Source organism: Lithobates pipiens, unplaced genomic scaffold (assembly GCF_037356315.1).
Source record: "Lithobates pipiens isolate NorthernLeopardFrog02 unplaced genomic scaffold, aLitPip1_a1.2 Scaffold_13, whole genome shotgun sequence".
Lineage (NCBI taxonomy): Eukaryota > Metazoa > Chordata > Amphibia > Anura > Ranidae > Lithobates > Lithobates pipiens.
In genome coordinates this window covers 188896230-188914985 of record NW_027507718.1, presented here as the reverse complement: position 1 = coordinate 188914985, position 18756 = coordinate 188896230, and the positions used below count along the sequence as shown (strand labels likewise).

General features: G+C 39.6%; 1 protein-coding gene across 8 annotated transcripts in view; it reads left to right on the top strand.

The window, feature by feature from the left end:
- Positions 1 to 17028, top strand: part of ADAMTSL5 (ADAMTS like 5) — a 50601-nt gene extending 33573 nt beyond the window's left edge. For 6 of the 8 annotated variants that reach the window (XM_077476007.1, XM_077476006.1, XM_077476012.1 and 3 more), the window contains 6 exons: positions 1887 to 2010; positions 4632 to 4715; positions 7841 to 8001; positions 8107 to 8320; positions 11208 to 11279; positions 16179 to 17028. In XM_077476007.1, the coding sequence (XP_077332133.1) occupies positions 1887 to 2010; positions 4632 to 4715; positions 7841 to 8001; positions 8107 to 8320; positions 11208 to 11279; positions 16179 to 16486 (963 nt within the window). In that variant the 3' untranslated portion in view covers positions 16487 to 17028. The remainder of the gene's footprint in view (positions 1 to 1886; positions 2011 to 4631; positions 4716 to 7840; positions 8002 to 8106; positions 8321 to 11207; positions 11280 to 16178) is intronic. The other 2 variants (XM_077476008.1, XM_077476009.1) reach the window with 2 other exon arrangements.
- Positions 17029 to 18756: the final 1728 nt, after the last annotated feature.

Below are 18756 nucleotides of genomic sequence, written 5' to 3'. Positions count from 1 at the left end.
CCTGTCTCCCATTAAATGCAGCCTGTGTCCCATCAAATGCAGCCCTAAGCGGCACTTACCTTGCTGTGGTGTCCTCTCCTGTGTTGTCTCTTTCAGACGGCACTGGTGATGGAGGAGTCCGCTCCTCATACTTCTGTTTTTCTCTCTCGGGTGCAATGGGAGAGAGAAAACAGGAAGTTACATCTAACTTGGATGTCAATCAAACCACCCGGCCGTAGTGATAAATACTACAGTTGCCGGGTGGAAGCTACTCAGCACTTTGGAATGCGCTGCAAGGCGGGACAAAAGCCTGCAACTGGAGCATTGCATCTGCAATCTTGTGATTGCATAGATATGGGGCTTCCTATAAGTACAATGTGTTTGGCGTCCGAACACAGTGCACTTATAGACCTTTTTTTCTATTTTTTTTTTTTAAGGGCCAGTTTAAAAAAAAATTGTGACTGCCTTTAGATTTGCAGCACCCATGCGCCCCCTGTGGACGGACCGCCACTGGACTAGGTCTTTTAAAAAAATGTAATCCTTTCAGTCATTTTTAGATCTGCATGTAAAAGAGATCAGGTTGATACAACTAATCTTAAAAAAAGTTCTTCCTGGACCGATTCCTGGGAGGATCTATGTTCATTATAACCCTCTAATGCACTTTCTGTGTTTTAATGAGGAAAGTGACAGTGTCTGCATCCCTTTAGAAGTAGTTGATAACTTAGTATGTTATCAAAAATTCAATTCCTATTGTAGGGAATGTGTAAAATGTTACCTGTATCTTAGTGCAGATGTCTGAGAAAATTAGCGAGCCAATTACACAAGCAGGAAATTACATTTTTGGGGGTGTTCCATACACCAGTTGTGTACAGAACACATCCAAGTTGCCATATTACATTACATTTTTTAAACTTTTTTAAAAATTAAAGTGATATCAGATTGAAATGGAAAGGTAATTTTGGATGTTATACCACATTATTATTATTATTATTATTAATAATGAATTAATTAATCTACAAATGTTATCTTTGAGGGTGCATTCAAATGAGCGCTATAGGTTGTTAGTGCATAGCTCTGTGGTGGAGGCACATGCAGAAAAAAGCTGCTCAGCAGTACCCATGTGAATGAGCCCTTAAGCTCTCATTGGCTGCTGCTGCTGAAAACAAGGATCACTTTGTATTACTGTCAGTAAAACAAACTATTAGCAAAGCTTCCCATAACCAAATTGTACGATTTACAAAAGCTTACTTGTATACTTATTGATACTCAAAAATTATTTCTCAGTTCTGTTGAACCCATGGATCCAATATGCTCAAACATCACTCTCACCCGACAGCCTGACCTCCTTATAGCATACCACTTTGAAGGAAACAATATATATGATCAATGCATAGAATGTCGGTTCTCCACCCCTACATGTTACTAGACACAAAAAACAACTTTTGCTTTTTTTTATGTTTGTTGGCATTTCTCAGGAAAGTCTTCTGGTCTTAATGTTTGTTTTCTTGTTTTTGGAAGAGAACAATTAAGGGATTTGAAATACCACCCCCTCCTCTTCTTCCCCCCACCTACCTCTAGGTCTCCCTTTCTTTTTGCAGTTGGGTTTCTCCAAGTTGACCACATGCACCGTCGGGCAAACTTAGGATGTACAAGGCTATGCTAAGTGACACTTTAGTCTGGCCTTCTAATACCTAAGTCCTCTTCTTTACGGGTGGTATAACGTCTCTAACTTTAGAACACAAGAGGTCTATGGTCTCAATTTAATATTATAGTTTACAGTACACCGTTATTATGATTACATGTTACATACTGTACTTTTTTAAAAACTTATTGGCAGTTAAAACAAGGATTGCTACATCAACAATAATTTACCTCTTGTCATTTCTGCATGTGCTCTTGTTTTGTAGACAGCAGGCTGTGATGGTGTTCTGGGATCTGGAGTGACTGTTGATTCATGTGGAAGTTGCAGTGGCAAGATAGACTCCTGCATTTTTATCTGGAATGTTTTCCGGGACTCTTATCCCTCTACAGGTTATGTTGTATTTCTGTGAACGTGGGGCTATTTACACTCACCCCATTCCTGCAAAACTACATGACAGATCATGTTAGATCAGAACTATGATCATGATAGCAGCAAAACAAATACTCTTGCGCACAAGTGTGTTGATTGGGTGATCTAAAGTTCAGGGTGGATAATGTCTCAGGCCCTGCTGCCTTCCAAGATAGGGGTATCCTAGCAGTCAGAAAGAAAATAGCAAAAAGAGGGTGCACCAGCCTTGTGCGTTATCCTGGTATCACTAAGAAGGTATCCCTTTGAAACGCATCAGGAGGCAATGGTTCGTACATCCTCTCCGTCATCTGGAGACTGCTATCAATAGACGGATTGTCACAAGTTAAAGGCTTTCATATTGTGGTTCCTTTTATATGCTTGTGAGTAGTTTTGATTCTTTCTTTTAAAAAAACATATCAAAGGATAAATCACAAGGCTGGTGCGCCCTCTTTTTTCAATTTTATTTCAGAACTATGATCAACTTAGTGGTTATGTTTATGATTTTTTTTTTTCCTGCTCATTTTTTTTTAACACTTGTTTACCAAAACTTAGGAGGTTATGTTTGAAGAATGACTGAGAATAAGCTTCGCAGAACTCTAAGCCCTTGTACACATGGTCAGAGATTCCATCGGAATGTTTCCTATCAGACCGTTTTGATGGATATTCCGACTGTGTGTGGTCTGCATCGGACTGTTTCCGTCGGAATATCCGACGGACCAATTTTTCCAACTTGCCGGTAAAATTTTCAGACAAAATGCTCCGATGGGACATACTCCGATCATGTGTAGCCTACTCCAACGGACAAAGTGCCACGCATGCTCAGATCAAATTCCTAGACCAAAGCTATTGGCTACTAGCCTGAATGTAGTCCCGTCGTAACGAAATAACGTCATCACGTTATGTACAATCCGACAACTTAGTCCGACCTTGTATATGCAACATCACTTCCGGACCTCTTCCAGAATTAATCCATCGGAATTACTCCGACGGATTTGGTTGTCGGAATCTCCGACCGTGTGTACAAGGCTAAGATAGACAGTATATAGTGTTAGCCCTTGTACACACGGTCGGACAATCCGACAACCAAATCCGTCGGATTATGTCCGACGGATTCTGTCCGAAACTTGTGTTGCATACACACGGTCGGACAAAGTTGTTGGAAAATCCAATCGTTCGTAACGTGATGACGTTATTTCGTTACAACAGGACTACTTTCAGGCTAGTAGCCAATAGCTGTGGTCTAGGAATTTGATCTGAGCAGGCGTGGCACTTTGTCCGATCGGAATTCTCTACAAACGATCGGACAAAGTCCGATCGGATCATGTTGTTGGAAAATCTTATAGCCCAGCTCTAAAACTTTCTCGGTCGGATATTCCGATGGAAACAGTCCGATGGAGCCCACACATCCGACAACGCGGTCCGATCGGACATTTTCCGCCGGAATGTCCGACCATGTGTACAAGGGCTTACAGTGTTAAAATGAAAAAAAAAAAGATCTCAAACATAATAATTGTTATGACTCACTGGGTCAAGGGAAATTTTTTTTCAATGACTGAAGACTTTAAAAAATAAATCATTGAAAACAGAGAGAGAAAATAACAGCTGCTATGTGATACTTGGTAATTCGATAACATCTAATTATTAAAGCATCTTTCATTGTGGATGACCTATGTTTTTTAGTATGGTCAGCGATATCACTTAGCTAGGCATGTAGAAATACTAACTTGAATAAATATTTAAAGCCCAACTCCGGGCAACTAACAAAAAAAATATCTTGCAGTGGTGGTGCCTCTGCCTAATTGCTTGTTTAGAAATACGGAAGCAAAATAAGAAGACAATTTATTTACCTGATCCTCCACTCCTCCCTAAAGCTAGACAAGTACCTGCAGCCCCTTCTTTTCAACACTCTAGCAATCTAGGATCCTAAAATCATCAAGACCAAAGCAGGGTACATAGCTCATAGTCCACAGCCAAAACGTTAACGCCATCGGACAGTCTACCGTCAGAGCTCAGGGAAGAGCTATCTGCCAGGGGAGCGAAGAATTAGGTAAGTAAAAGTGTTTCACCTCTCCCCTAGAAAAAATGAGTAATTACCCACAGCAAGAGATAATTAAAAAATGTCCCTGGAGTTGGGCTTTAATGAGTAGGAACACCACTGACAGGTATTATGTGCTGTCACCTTTTAGTATCCTCTGCTTTGCCTGAATATCGGCCATTTTGAAAGTAATATTTTAACACTTCTCCATGGTTATTCAGCCTTTCACACGTTCCTATTGGTCTACAAAATGACCTATCATAGTTATGGACCAACAGGAATGTGTGGGGGTAGGTTTAACATAAAGTTTTGGTGCTACTCATCAGAAGAAACCCACATTTGGGCAGATACTGAAAGCTGCTTCAGATACGCACAGGCAACTGTTCTTCAGTATTCTAATATCAAAAGAGTCTCTTTAAACACATAGAACAAAAATGCATTATTTACTGAAAAAGTATTTTTAACACTTGCTCAGAAATGGTGTTCATATCAAATAATAAATCATGTTAAAGTAATTTACTGTTTTTTTTTCTAATTTATTTTTTTAATGTTATTTAAAAATTTTAGGGTTCTTTCAATACAAAAATGTAACACAGATTCCGGCTGGTGCATTACATATTAAGGTGAAAGACCAAAGCCGCAATATTTTAGGTAAACAGAATATGTTGACATATATAATAAATATATTGTATAATATTTAAATAAATAAGAAATACATAAGAAATTGGCTTTTACTTATCCATTGCCAGCTTTCTTTACTTAATTATTATTATACAAGGCTTTACCAGTGTGCATTACCAACCTGCATGTGAGAAGCATTTCATCCGCCTGTCCTTTAGGGACAATGTCTCTTTGGACCAACCCTTGATGTTTTTACCAAAAATACTACTGGAGGGAAAAGCAACCATCTTCTGCAGCGGAAGGAGCCTAAGGCACAGACTTAAAAAGCGAATCCCTTGCTAGTGACTAAGAAAAGTTCTCTTTGTTACGCCACTCTTGCCACCACCACATCAAGGCCTCGTAAGCTTGACTCCCAGTCTACCAACAAGGTCTAGTGCTCAAAGTCTGCTAAACTCTCAGGCAAACCATCTTCTGTATAAAGGTGTGCCCCCACTTTCTTTTGCAGACATTTGAATAGCTTGCATCTCAGATGCTTGAGTACAGGAGGTTGCTTCCAAGGCTACAAACTTAGCTCCAATCGTTCTGTATCACTGCACAGATTATCAGATCTCCATTGATTCCTCTTGGGACTTCTGGATCAAAGTGTCACTGCTCCAGTTCCTGTTGCCGTATGGTTCCAGAGAATTTACTTCAACCTGTTCACAGTCCCTAAGATCAAAGGGGGCATCCACTTCATCTTAGATCTTACAGCACTGAATGGCTTCATTTGGAAATAGAAATCCTGCATGGAATTTACCAGGTCAGTCACCACTTTCCTTAAGCAGGGCTACTTTCTGGCTTCTGTGCACATCCAGGATGTCTACCTGCATGTCTCTATCTTCCCAGTGCATCAGTATTTCCTGCACTTTGCTGTGGGTTTTCTGCACTTGGCTCTGCTATTTTTCCCTTTGACTACACCTTGTGCTGGCGCCAGTACTAGCACTGCTACATTTCATGTGGCATCTCCTTAGTGGGAAAACTCAGTGCAGGCTTTGTCGGACAATGTGGCCATGACTGCCCATAAATTACAACAGCTTAGATAGATAAAGCCTTAACCTCCACAAATCTTTGCTTTGTTCTTTGTTTAAAGTATCTCTGTCTAGTCCTCGACACAGCTGAGGCCAGTGTGTTTCTCAGGTGAAACCTCACTCGCTCGTCCAGGCTCATACTCTTCAATCCAGGAGTCTTCCATCTCTCCACTTTTGCATGAGAGTATGGGGTCTGATAGTAGCCTTCTTCAGGGTACTCCCAGCTTCACTCCAGACCTCTACAGCTCAACATAGTGTTATCCTGAGACAAGTAAGTCCAGTCTCTGCATAGACCAATTAGTTTGGCACCAAGGACCAGGTTGTTCCTGGCTTGGTGGCTCAGGAATCAGGCTTTGGAATAAGAGAAGACCCGTCTTCCTGTCCTCTGGAAGATCCTTATGAATGATGCCAGCCTCTTGGGCTTGGGAGGAACTCTGGGCACCATGTTGGTGCAGGAACTTGGTCCTTCAAGGAATCTTGTCTCCTGATCATCATCCTTAAGCTATGGTTTGCAGGACGATTCTGCTAGAGGGTCATCAAATCTGAATTCAGTTGGACATCATAACATCAGTGGCATACATCAACCATCAGTGATGACCAGAAGTTTCACTGTGGCAACAGAGGTAAAGCGGTCTATGTTTTGGGAAGAGTTATAGCCTTGTCTGCCATTTACATCTCAGGCATGCACAATTTGCATGTAAAATTCCTCAGCTACAGCGTCTGCATGCAGGTGAGCAATTTATACATCCAGAATTGTTTCAGGACCTGTGTCGCAGGTGTGTAGTCTTTTTCAGATTCAGATGTAAGGTCAGGTCTTTCTCTGAGCTACAAGCAGTCCCCAATTTGTGTGTTGTTTTTACATGTGCCTGTTAAAGTTTCTTTGCAGTATTGCCCACTTTCCCCTCAGTGGGAATGCTTTTGGATGTCCTGGGTGTTAAAGATTTCCTGTATCCCTTAACGGACAAAATAGAAAATGTGAATTTTTTGCTTACCATAATATATTTTCCTTTACCTTATGCAGGTTCCACCTCTGTGTTTATGATCATTGATCATGCCGTTGTCCTTGGCTGGCCTACAGTTTTGTTTTGTTTTTTGTGTTTGCCAGTGTCCAATACCTTTTAAGGTGGCAGAAAACCCCTAAAGTTAATGATTTTCTGTGTCCCTCAATGGACTCCAGGAAAATTATTTTTCAGTTAGTACAAAATTCCTATATTTGTCTTAGTTCCCTTTTTTCCCCGACTCATATTTTATTTTTGTGTTACCAAATGGTTACATCACAATTCTAAATTGTGTGTTCAGCCTGACATTCTGTCTCTAAAGAAAAACTATAATGGTTTTGGTCAATTTATTGTATTGCAGCCAACCAAATCTTAGATGTGATGGCTATATTAGTTTCCTTTTTTATGCTGTATTTATTCTATTTTTACCTGGTTACCTAGTCAGCAAATCTGTTGATTTTCACAAAGTCAAGCTCTCCAGCAGAATGTATTAGTTTACATGGATGAGAGAAACCACTTAACACTGGCAGAAGTGATTTCAATTATCAGTTTTTATTTATTCATACAAAACCTTTATCCCAAAATAAACAACTGCATGCTGTAACTGATTATTACGTGTGAAGATTTAACTAAAAACAAATTTGTAAAAAAAATTATTTTTTAACCTTGACCATCACTAAAACAAAAATGAAACACATTTGCCTTTCTTCTTTGTACAAGCTTTATGTCAAACCAAGATTGTTAAATGTTCTAGAAAATGAGGAACCCTTTGGGGGTTATTTATGAAAGGCAAATCCATTTTGCACTACAAGTGCACTTGGAAGTGCAGTCGCTGTAGATCTGAGGGGTAGATCTGAAATGAGGGGAAGCTCTGCTGATTTTATCATCCAATCATGTTCAAGCTAAAATGCTGTTTTTTATTTTCCTTGCATGTCCCCCTCAGATCTACAGCGACTGCACTTCCAAGTGCACTTGCAGTACACTTGTAGTGCAAACGAGTTTTGCCTTTTGTAAATAACCCCCTTTGTGTCTAATGTTTGTGTATTGTACAGTTCTGTATATTGAGCTGCCACTTCCATATTTGCCTTAGCCCTGATGAGCCTGAGCAAGGGTTATGAGATCAATGGAAATTGGGCCATGTCCAGGCCAGGAGTTTACAGGGTAGCAGGTACAGAGGTCCGTTATGGTCATAATGGCAGTCATGAGTTCCTAGAAGCACCAGGACCTACAAATGAGGACTTATATATTCTGGTGAGAAGCCTTTTTCACAATTTATTTCTACTGAACCATAATACTATAGTAGTTGCAGTATGCATAGTAGCTTTTGACCTACAATACTTTATTATCTGTTCATAGGTACTCTTTCAAGTGCAGAACCCAGGAATTGAATATGAGTATTGGCTACCAAAGGACAAGTACTTTAGCATCCAGAGGAATTCACAAAGACAAGTTCCACCGCGCCCCAGGGGTGAAGCTTTGGATGCCTGGGTACGCACGCCTGAATCTAGCAGTGATGGAAACACAGTGAGGACAGAAAAGGAGCTAGATGATCCTTCTACTGTAAAAACAGGTATCCCAATAACATTTTCATTTATACAGACGCTCATATTGATTTTACCATTAATAAACACATAACAGAATATTGAAGGATTCTTGAAGCTGAACTCCAGGCAAACTGCTAAATATATAGACAAATTATAGATAAGAAAACGGTATTACCCACTAAAAGACTTGTCTTTCTGCACATTCAGTTCTGAAATTAAAACTGTTCTGCCACCAGTAAAGTACCGTCTGACAGGGCAGGAGACCGGCTTTTCTTTTCTCCACTGAAGTTAAAGTATTTGCAAACCCCAGACTTGAAACATGAGCAAAGGACATTCAGCTATATTGTGTACTTGCCTCAAATAAGAGTACTAATTGTCATTTCCCTCTGCTGCTTCATTCCTCTGCTATCAGCATAAATCACTTCTGACAGGTTTTCCTGACACCAAAAGAAAAAAGGTAACAGGAAAGGGATATCCAGCTGATTCACAGTCTCAGCTCTGTTCCTGTGTGAAGGGGGTGTGTTCCTTCCCTCCAATCAGCTCCCAGAGCTCTCCTCACTGAGCCCTGCAAAGTGTAATTTCAACTCCCTGCCCTCTTGTCAGTTGAGCTCTTTGGCAAACTTTAAAAATTCTGGACTAGAGAAAGATGAAGCGAAGAAAAGACTGCAAATAAATACACCATATGTAGTAGAATTTGTTTAATTTTTGTGTATCACCCGAGGCCACCCACTTCACTGGGTATATATATATATATATATATATATATAAACTGTTTGCAATCACTTTTAAGTAATTCCTAGAGGTCCTCCCCAGGCCTATCCTAGCACTGGAAAGTAAGTTTAGCCAAAGCTGAACGGATTCTTCTACACAATTGAGGTGGAAAGAGGAATCCTCTCCACTTAGACATTGTATTCTGACAGCGGGAACTTTCCACTGTCAGAATACACTGATCAGCAGCTGCATCCCATTGTTTGCAGTCACTGATCAAGAACAATTTTCCAACAAGCTCATTCAACAGAAGATAATTGTCAAATCAACTTCTGTTGAGCAGGAGGGACCACACATGTATCAAAATTTGTCTGGTACTGATCCAGCCAAATTTCAATCCATCTATCGCCAGCTTAAAGGAGAAACAGCATGCTGAAAAGCCCATGTCTCTGTCATTCTGCTCTCCGCTTTTATCAACATGTTCCTTGTCAGCACAGGATTAGCTCTTTTTGCTGTTTGTACGTGGACCGCAGGAGGCTGATACCCAGCCAAATTCAGCTACTTACACTGCTTGTATTTAGAAAAAAAATATATAATGATGTATTAAATTGAACCCTCGCTATATATTACTGTAATGCAATCAGGCTACATATGCAGTAATGCATATGAGGCTCTTTTACTAACTGCTAGGTGCTGCAGCTAGGATCACCATATGATGTGTTGGCAGCATGTAGAATCAGACAGCGGTACTTTCACACAAAGTATCAGCCAACCTCTCCCGCAGGCTGACACGCGTCCTATAAAACACTGCCCAAATCAATGGCAATGCTGTGTGAGTGAAAATGTTCATTCATTTTGAATCTGTCCTTATCATATACCTTAATAACTAAAACACAGACTGGCAATATGAGACTCCTAAACCAAAATATCAGTGCGACGATTCTGCCAGAAGATCAACCCTTCTGGAAGTGTGAGATGCTCACAGATCCGGGCCTCCTGAAACGCCTATCCCCTGGCCTCTACACCATCACAGTGTTTCTGTAGAAAGTACAAAAATATTCAAAGATTGGCACTGAATACTACTGCATAATAAACAATAACAGAAGGCTTACTTTGCAGCAGCTAATTTTTGGAGAATTGTGAACTTGCAGCAGAAACAATTTTGTAGGGGTTAGGGGGTAAGGCACTGCAGGCCACCTAATGCCGCGTACACACGATTGGAATTTTGGTCGGAAAAAGCTCTGATGGTTTTCTGACGGAATTCTGACAGGATTCCGCTCAGACTGTCATGCATACACACAGTCACACAAAAGTTCTCTGAACTTTCGACCGTCAAGAACGTGGTGACGTACAACACTACGACTAGCCGAGAAAATTAAGTTCAAAGCTTTCCGAGCATGTGTCGAATTGTTTCCGAGCATGCGTAGCAATTTTGCGAGTTGGAATTTGTACAGACGATCGGAATTTCCAATTGGAAATTTTTCCGACCAAAAAATTGAATCTTTTGCTGGTTGAAATTCCGCCAGCAAAAGTCCAATGGAGCATACACACGATCGCATTTTCTGACCTAAAGCTCTCATCGGACTTTTGCCTCGTGGAATTTCCGACCGTGTGTATGGGGCATAAAAGTTTGAGGTTTGGACACCCTGGAAGTGTGAATTTGTGGTAGAAATGTGTACTGGTATATTTGCTTTGGAGCTCAAATTGCTCTAGCAGACAGAACCTCTGTAAGTCCACTTATCTGCTAACTGCAAGTGGTAAATACAGGCATACCCCACTTTTAAGTACACAATGGGGTTTATTTACTAAAGCTAAAAATTGCCAAATAAGACTCACTTCTGCATAGAAACCAATGAGTTTCCAGGTTTTATTACCAAAGCTTAATTGAACAAGCTGAGGTTAGAAGCTCATTTGGTTTCTATGCAGAAGTGAGCCTGATTTTGCACTTTCCAGCTTTAGTAAATAAACCCCATTGTGTACTTAAAAGTGGGGTATGCCTGTATAAAACCAAATATATATATATATATACACACACACACCTGTTCAGAAGTCATGTTTTTACTGTTTCTTTAAATGCTTGGTAGTTTGAAGGGTCCCTAGTGTTGTTTATTTCCCATGATTGATAGTTATGTTTCCTTGGTAAATCTTTTTCAGTTATGTTGGGGAATTTAAGCATTTTGTGTTTTTTTTTTTTTTTTTTTTAAGAAGGGTGTGGAAAGTGTGTACCATTCAAACGAAAATCTCAAAGGAAGCAGCATTATTGCCAGAGTGATTTTGGTAAGCGCAAACATTGTAAAAACTGTTTTTACAATAATTTCCTTTCTATGAGTAATGTGATCACAAACCATAATAAGCATAACATCAATGCTCTAAGCACATAAGAGATTTTAACCCTTTGTCAGATTTGAGATCTCCTTTTTTTCGTGAAAAATAAGTTGTTTAGCCACTAAAAGCCTTTATTTTTTATGTCATTACAGTAGCATATATACTATACTGTATATACATTATATATACAGTGTGTGTATGTATGTACTGTGTGTATATATATATATATATATATATATATATATATATATATATATATATATATATATATATATATATATATATATATATATATATATATATATATATATATATTTACAGTGTCTTGAAAACTTATTCATTCCCCTTGAAATTTGTCAAATTTTTTCATGTTACAACCAAAAACATAAATGTATTTTATTGGAATTTTATGTAATAGACCAACACCAAGTGGCACATAATTGTGAAGTGGAAGGAAAACAATAAATGGTTTTGCAAATTTTTTACAAATAATTATGTGAGCCAATACTTTGTAGAACCACCTTTCACTTCAATTACAGCTGTAAGTCTTTTTGGGGATTTCTCTTCCAGCTTTGTACATCTAGAGAGTGACCTTTTTGCCCATTTTACTTTGCAAAATAGCTCAAGCTCTGTCGGATTGGATGGAGAGAGTCTGTGAACAGCTATTTTCAAGCATTGCCACAGGTTCTCAATTGAATTTAGGTCTGGACTTTGACTGGGCCATTCTAACACATGAATATGCTTTGATCTAAACCAGGGGTCTCCAAACTTTCTAAACAAAGGGCCAGTTTTACTGTCCTGCAGACTTTAGGGGGGCCAGATTGTGACCAACAGAAATAATTTGTTTCTGGCTTCAGTGGGAGTAAACAGTGCCCCATGTTTGGTATGGGGGGGGGGGGTGGATAGTGCCCCAATGTTAGTGTCAGTGAGAAAAATAGCACCTCGCTGTTAATGTTGGTAGTGGGAATTATGCCACATTGTTGGTGTGAGTGGGTAGAATAGTGTCTCATATCAGTGGGAAGAATAGTGCCCCAAGGGCCAGATAAAGGCAAGCAAAGGGCCCCATCTAGCCCCTGGGCCACAGTTTTGAGACCCCTGGTCCCAGCAATTTTGAAGTCTTGCCACAGATTCTCAATTGGATTTAGATCTGGAATTCGACTGGGCCATTCTAACAGATGAATATGCTTTGATTTAAACCATTCTATTGTAGCTCTGGCTGTATGTTTAGGGTCGTTATCCTGCTGGAAGTTGAACCTCCACCTCAGTCTCAAGTCTTTTGCAGACTCTAACAGGTTTTCTTCTAAGATTGCCCTGTATTTAGCTCCATCCAACTTTCCCTCAACTCTGACCAGCTTCCCTGTCCCTGCTAAAGAAAAGCATCTCTCCAACATGATGCTGCCACCACTCTTTACAGTGAGGATGGTGTGTTTAGGGTCATGTGCAGTTAGTTTTCCACCACACATAGCTTGCTTTTAGGTCAAAAAGTTAAATTTTGGTCTCATCTGACCAGAGCACCTTCTTCCACATGTTTGCTGTGTCCCCCACATGGCTTCTCACCAGCTTCAAAAGGGACTACTTATGGCTTTCTTTCAACAATAACTTTCTTCTTGCCTCCTTCATAAAGGCCAGATTTGTGGAGTGCATGACTATTAGTCTGTGGACAGATTCTCCCACCTGAGCTGTGGCTCTACAGCTCCTCCAGTTACCATGGGCCTCTTTACTGCTTCTCTGATTAATGCTCTCCTTGCCTGGCCTGTCATTTTAGGTGGATGGCCATGTCTTAGTAGGTTTGAAGTTGTGCCATACTCTTTCCATTTTCGAATGATGGATTGAGCGCTGCTCCATGAGATGTTCAAAGCTTGGGATACTTTTTTATAACCTAACCCTGCTTTAAATTTCTCCACAACTTTATTCCTGACCTGTTTGGTGTGTTCCTTGGCCTTCATGATGCTGTTTGTTCACTAAGGTTCTCTAAGAAACCTCTGAGAGCTTCACAGAACAGCTGTATTTATACTGAGATTAAATTACACACAGGTGGACTCTATTTACTGATTAGGTGACTTCTGAAGGCAACTGGTTCCACTAGACCTTAGTTAGGGGTATCAAAGTAAAGGGGGCTGCATACAAATGCACGCCACACTTTTCTGATATTTATTTATTTATTTTATTTGTAAAAAAAAAATTGAAAACCATTTATCATTTTCTTTCCACTTCACAATTATGTTCCACTTTGTGTTGGTCTATCACATAAAATCCCAATAAAATACATTTATGTTATTGGTTGTAATATGACACAATGTGGAAAATATCAAGGGGTATGAATACTTTTTCAAGGCCTGTGTATATACAGTATCTCACAAAAGTGAATACACCCCTCACATTTTGTAAATATTTTATTATGGCTTTTCTTGAGAAAACACTGACGAAATGACACTTTGCTACAAAGTAAAGTAGTGAGTGTACAGCTTGCACAGTATAAATTTGCTGTCCCCTTAAAATAACTCAAACACACAACCATTAATGTCTAAACCTCTGGCAACAAAAGTGAGTACACCCCTAAGTGAAAATGTCCAAATTGGGCCCAAAGTGTCAATATTTTGTGTGGCCACCATTTTTTTCCAGCAATGCCTTAACCCTCTTGGGCATGTAGTGCACCAGAGCTTCACAGGCTGCAACTGGAGTCCTCTTCCACTCCTCCATGATGATATCACGGGGCTGGTGGATGTTAGAGACCTTGCGCTCCTCCACCTTCTGTTTGAGGATGCCCCACAGATGCTCAACAGGGTTTAGGTCTGGAGACATGCTTTTCCAGTCCATCACCTTTACCCTCAACTTCTTTAGCAAGGCAGTGGTTGTCTTGGAGGTGTGTTTGGGGTCGTTATCATGTTGGAATACTGCCCTGTGGCCCAGTATCCGAAGGGAGGGGATCATGCCCTGCTTCTGTATGTCACAGTACATGTTGGCATTCATAGTTCTTTCAATGAACTGTAGCTCCCCAGTGCCAGCAGCATTCATGCAGCCCCAGACCATGACACTCCCACCACCATGCTTGACTGTAGGCAAGACACACTTGTCTTTGTACTCATCACCTGGTTGCCTCCACACACGCTTGACACCATATGAACCAAATAAGTTTATCTTGGTCTCATGAGACCACTTGACATGGTTCCAGTAATCCATGTCCTTAGCCTGTTGTCTTCAGCAAACTGTTTGTGGGCTTTCTTGTGCATCATCTTTAGAAGAGGCTTCCTTCTGGGATGACAGCTATGCACACCAATTTGATGCAGTGTGTGGCATATGGTCATATGGTCTGAGCACTGACAGGCTGACCCTCCACCCTTTCAACCTCTGCAGCAATGCTGGCAGCACTCATACGTCTATTTCTCAGACAACCTCTGGATTTAACACTGAGCACATACACTCAACTTCTTTGGTTGACCACGGCGAGGTCTGTTCTTTTTTTTCAGATCCTCAGAGAGTTTTTTGCCATGAGGTGCTATGTTGAACTTCCAGTGACCAGTATGAAAGAGTGAAACCGATAACACAAAATTTACACACCTGCTTCCCATTCACACCTGAGACCTTGTAACACTAACGAGTCACATGACTCCAGGGAGGAAAAATGGCTAATTGGGCCCAATTTGGGCATTTTCAATTAGGGGGTACTCACTTTTGTTGCCAGCGGCTTAGACAATAATGGCTGTGTGTTGAGTTATTTTGAGGCGACTGCAAATTTACACAGTTATACAAGCTGTACACTCACTACTTTACATTGTAGCAAAGGGTCATTTCTTTAGAGTTGTCACATGAAAAGATATAATAAAATATTTACAAAAATGTGAGGGGTATACTCACTTTTGTGAGATTATATATATATATATATATATATATATATATATATATATATATATGTATATGTATATATATATATATATATATATATATATATATATATATATATATGTATATGTATATATATATATATATATATATATATATATATAATCTCACAAAAGTGAGTATACCCCTCACATTTTTGTAAATATTTTATTATATCTTTTCATGTATATATATATATATATATATATGTATATATATATATATATATATATATATATGTGTATATGTATATATAAATTTTCCGACAACGAAATCTGATAGTTTAAATTCCGATCATGTGTAGACAATTTCGACGGACAAAGTGCCACACATGCTCAGAATAAATTACAAGTTGAAAGCTATTGGCTACTGCCCTCTTTATAGTCCCGTCTTATGCATTGTACGTCACCGTGTTCTGAAGGATCGGATTTTCCAACAACTTTGTGCGACTCTGTGTATGCAAGACAATTTTGGGCCAAAATCCGTTGGAAAAAATCCGACGGATTTTGTCTTCGTAATGTCTGACCATGTGTACAGGGCTTTAGAATTTTAAGTGCTTATTAGTCTCCTGTGATTTGTTCCATTTATGTAAACTAATTTTAAAGTAACTCTATTTTGTACCGGTCATGCGACCACAAAAGCTATAGAGTAAATGTGCTGGGACTGTGGGGTATGGTTTTCTCCACAGTATCCCGCCAGTACTGGTGATGTTGGGATCGCCATATAGGAGTGCCTGCTGTTCACATGGCAGCGGGTGATGTGATGTGTGCTGGCTCACCAGGTATTTTTGATTCAATGAGAAAAGGAGAAAAGGACTGATGCCACCTACACGTATAGCAGTAATACAGATATTTGATTTTAATTAATTTCAGTGTTTTGGAAAACATAACATCTGTGTTGAAAATGCATTCTTCTTTAAAATCATTATATTTGTGGTCATGTTAACTGATTTCCTACTTACCCTGTGTATAGTGATCCGTGTCAAGATTTTGGGGAGAAGAAAAATGGGTCTGGAGACACGGTACGACATATATGTGAAGCACGTGTTTAAAAACAAGTTTCCTCTTGTACACCGTGAATATATTTGGGTATCAAACCAGTGTGACTGTCCCAAACTTAAAGATAATCAAGAATATATAATGATGCCTTCAAGACATGTAAACCATGAGCGTACGCTAAATAGAATCCTGCTCTCCCCAAATAGTTATATCAGGCCATGGTCACAGAACGAGGACCAGCAGATGCAGCGCTTAAACAGATTATGTCGATTGTCCTCCTGAGGACCCTGCACAACACCATCTTTGTTGTACATACCAGATGGAGAGAGGTGATGGGCCCAAACCAGTAAAAATAACAAGAAAGAAATAGATTGGAAGAGACTTAAAGTCTGGCAATAAAAATATTAACTGGAATTCCAACTCAGTTATTTTTTTGTGTTATAACATGCACAAGGCAAGCCAGGAATAAGACAAATTATTTAAAAAATTGTGTCACAGTATAAGGCTGCCAAACGTTGCAGCTTGTGTCCTTAACCGAATGTAAATAACCTGTAAAACACATAACTAATGAAAGCCTTTTTTTTTAATTAAATGTTTTAACCTAATGTGCTATGGTAACTATGAAATATAATCATACACAATTTTTTGTGGAAATTATTACCATTTTATTTATTACTATTTTAAGGTCCTGGAAAAATGTAAGGGCATTAGAAAACACTGTAGTGGGTTTCTATGGTGATTACTTGTACTGTATACCTGAAATACTAATAAAATATGGATGGTGCTTTTAAATGTTTTGCATAAAGGAAAATGCTTTACAATTATTATGCTTTTCGTCATTTTTTTTGTTTTTACTTTGGTAACTGATGTTATATATACATACTATATTACCAAAAGTATTTGGACATCTGCCTTTACATGAAATTTAATGGCATCTCAGTCTTAGTCCGTAGGGTTCAATATTGAGTTGGCTCACCTTTTGCAGCTATAACAGCTTCAACTCTTCTGGGAAGGCTGTCCACAAGGTTTAGGAGTGTTTCTATGGGAATGTTTGACCATTCTTCCAGGTGCACATTTGTGAGGTCAGGCACTGATGTGGACGAGAAGACCTGGCTCACAATCTCTGCTCTAATTCATCCCAGAGGTGTTCTATTGGGTTGAGGTCAGAACTGTGCAGGCCACTCAGGTTTCTCCACTACAAACCTGCTCATCCATATCTTTATGGATCTTGCTTTGTGCACTGGTCCAAATCATTTGGTGGGGGGGGGGGGGGGATTATGGTCCATATAGTTCCATCCAGTGAAGGGAACTCTTAAGGCAGGGATCCTCAAACTACGACCCTCCAGCTGTTGCGAAACTACACATCCCATGAGGCATTGTAAAACTCTGACATTCACAGACATGACTGGGCATGATGGGAATTGTAATTCCTGAACAACTGGAGGGCAATAGTTTGAAGACCCATGTCTTAAGGTGTCAGCATACAAAGACATTTTGGACATTTAATTCTCTATACTTTGTGGGAACAGTTTGGGGATGGCCCCTACCTATTTCAACATGACTGGGTACCAGTGCACAAAGCAAGGTTCATAAAGACATGGATGAGCGAGTTGTTATGAAGTTTTTAATAGCTGCAAAGGGTGGGCCAACTCAATATTGAACCTTAGAGACTAAGACTGGGATGCTATTAAAGTTCATGTGCATGAAAAGGCAGGCGTCCCAGTACTTTTGACAATATATATATATATATATATATATATATATATATATATATACACAGTTGTGCTCAAAAGTTTATGAATGATAACACAAAAACTTTTCTTTCACTCATTGTTAGTGTTTGGCTGAACCCATTTATTATCAATCAACTGTGTTTACTCTTTTTAAATCATAATCACAACAGAAACTAGCCAAATGACCCTGATCAAAAGTTTACATAACCCAATGCTTAATACCGTGTATTTCACCCTTTAACATAAATATCAGCTTGAAGTCTTTTGTGGTATTTGTGGATGAGGCTGTTTATCTTCTCAGATGCTAGAGCTGCCCATTCCTCTTGGCAAAAAGCCTCCAGTTCCTGGAAATTCTTGGGAACTGCACATTTGAGATCTCCCCAGAGTGACTCAATGATATTGAGATCAGGAGACTAAGATGGCCACTCCAGAACCTTCACTTTATTCTGCTGTAGCCAATGACAGGTTGACTTGGCCCTGTGTTTTGGATTGTTGTTATGTTGGCATATCCAAGTACATCCCATGCGCAGCTTCCTGGCGGATGAATGCAAATGTTTCTCCAGTATTTTTTGATAACATACTGCATTCATCTTTCATCAAATTTCCTGTGCCTTTATAGCTCACACATCCCCAAAACATCAGCGATCCACCTCCCTGTTTCACAGTAAGAATGGTGTACCTTTCATCATAGGCCTTGTTGACTCCCCTCCAAATGTAGCATTTATGGTCGTGGCCAAAAAGCTAAACTTTGGTCTTATCACTCCAAATGACTTTGTGCCAGAAGGTTTGAGGCTTATCTCTGTGCTGTTTAGCGTATTG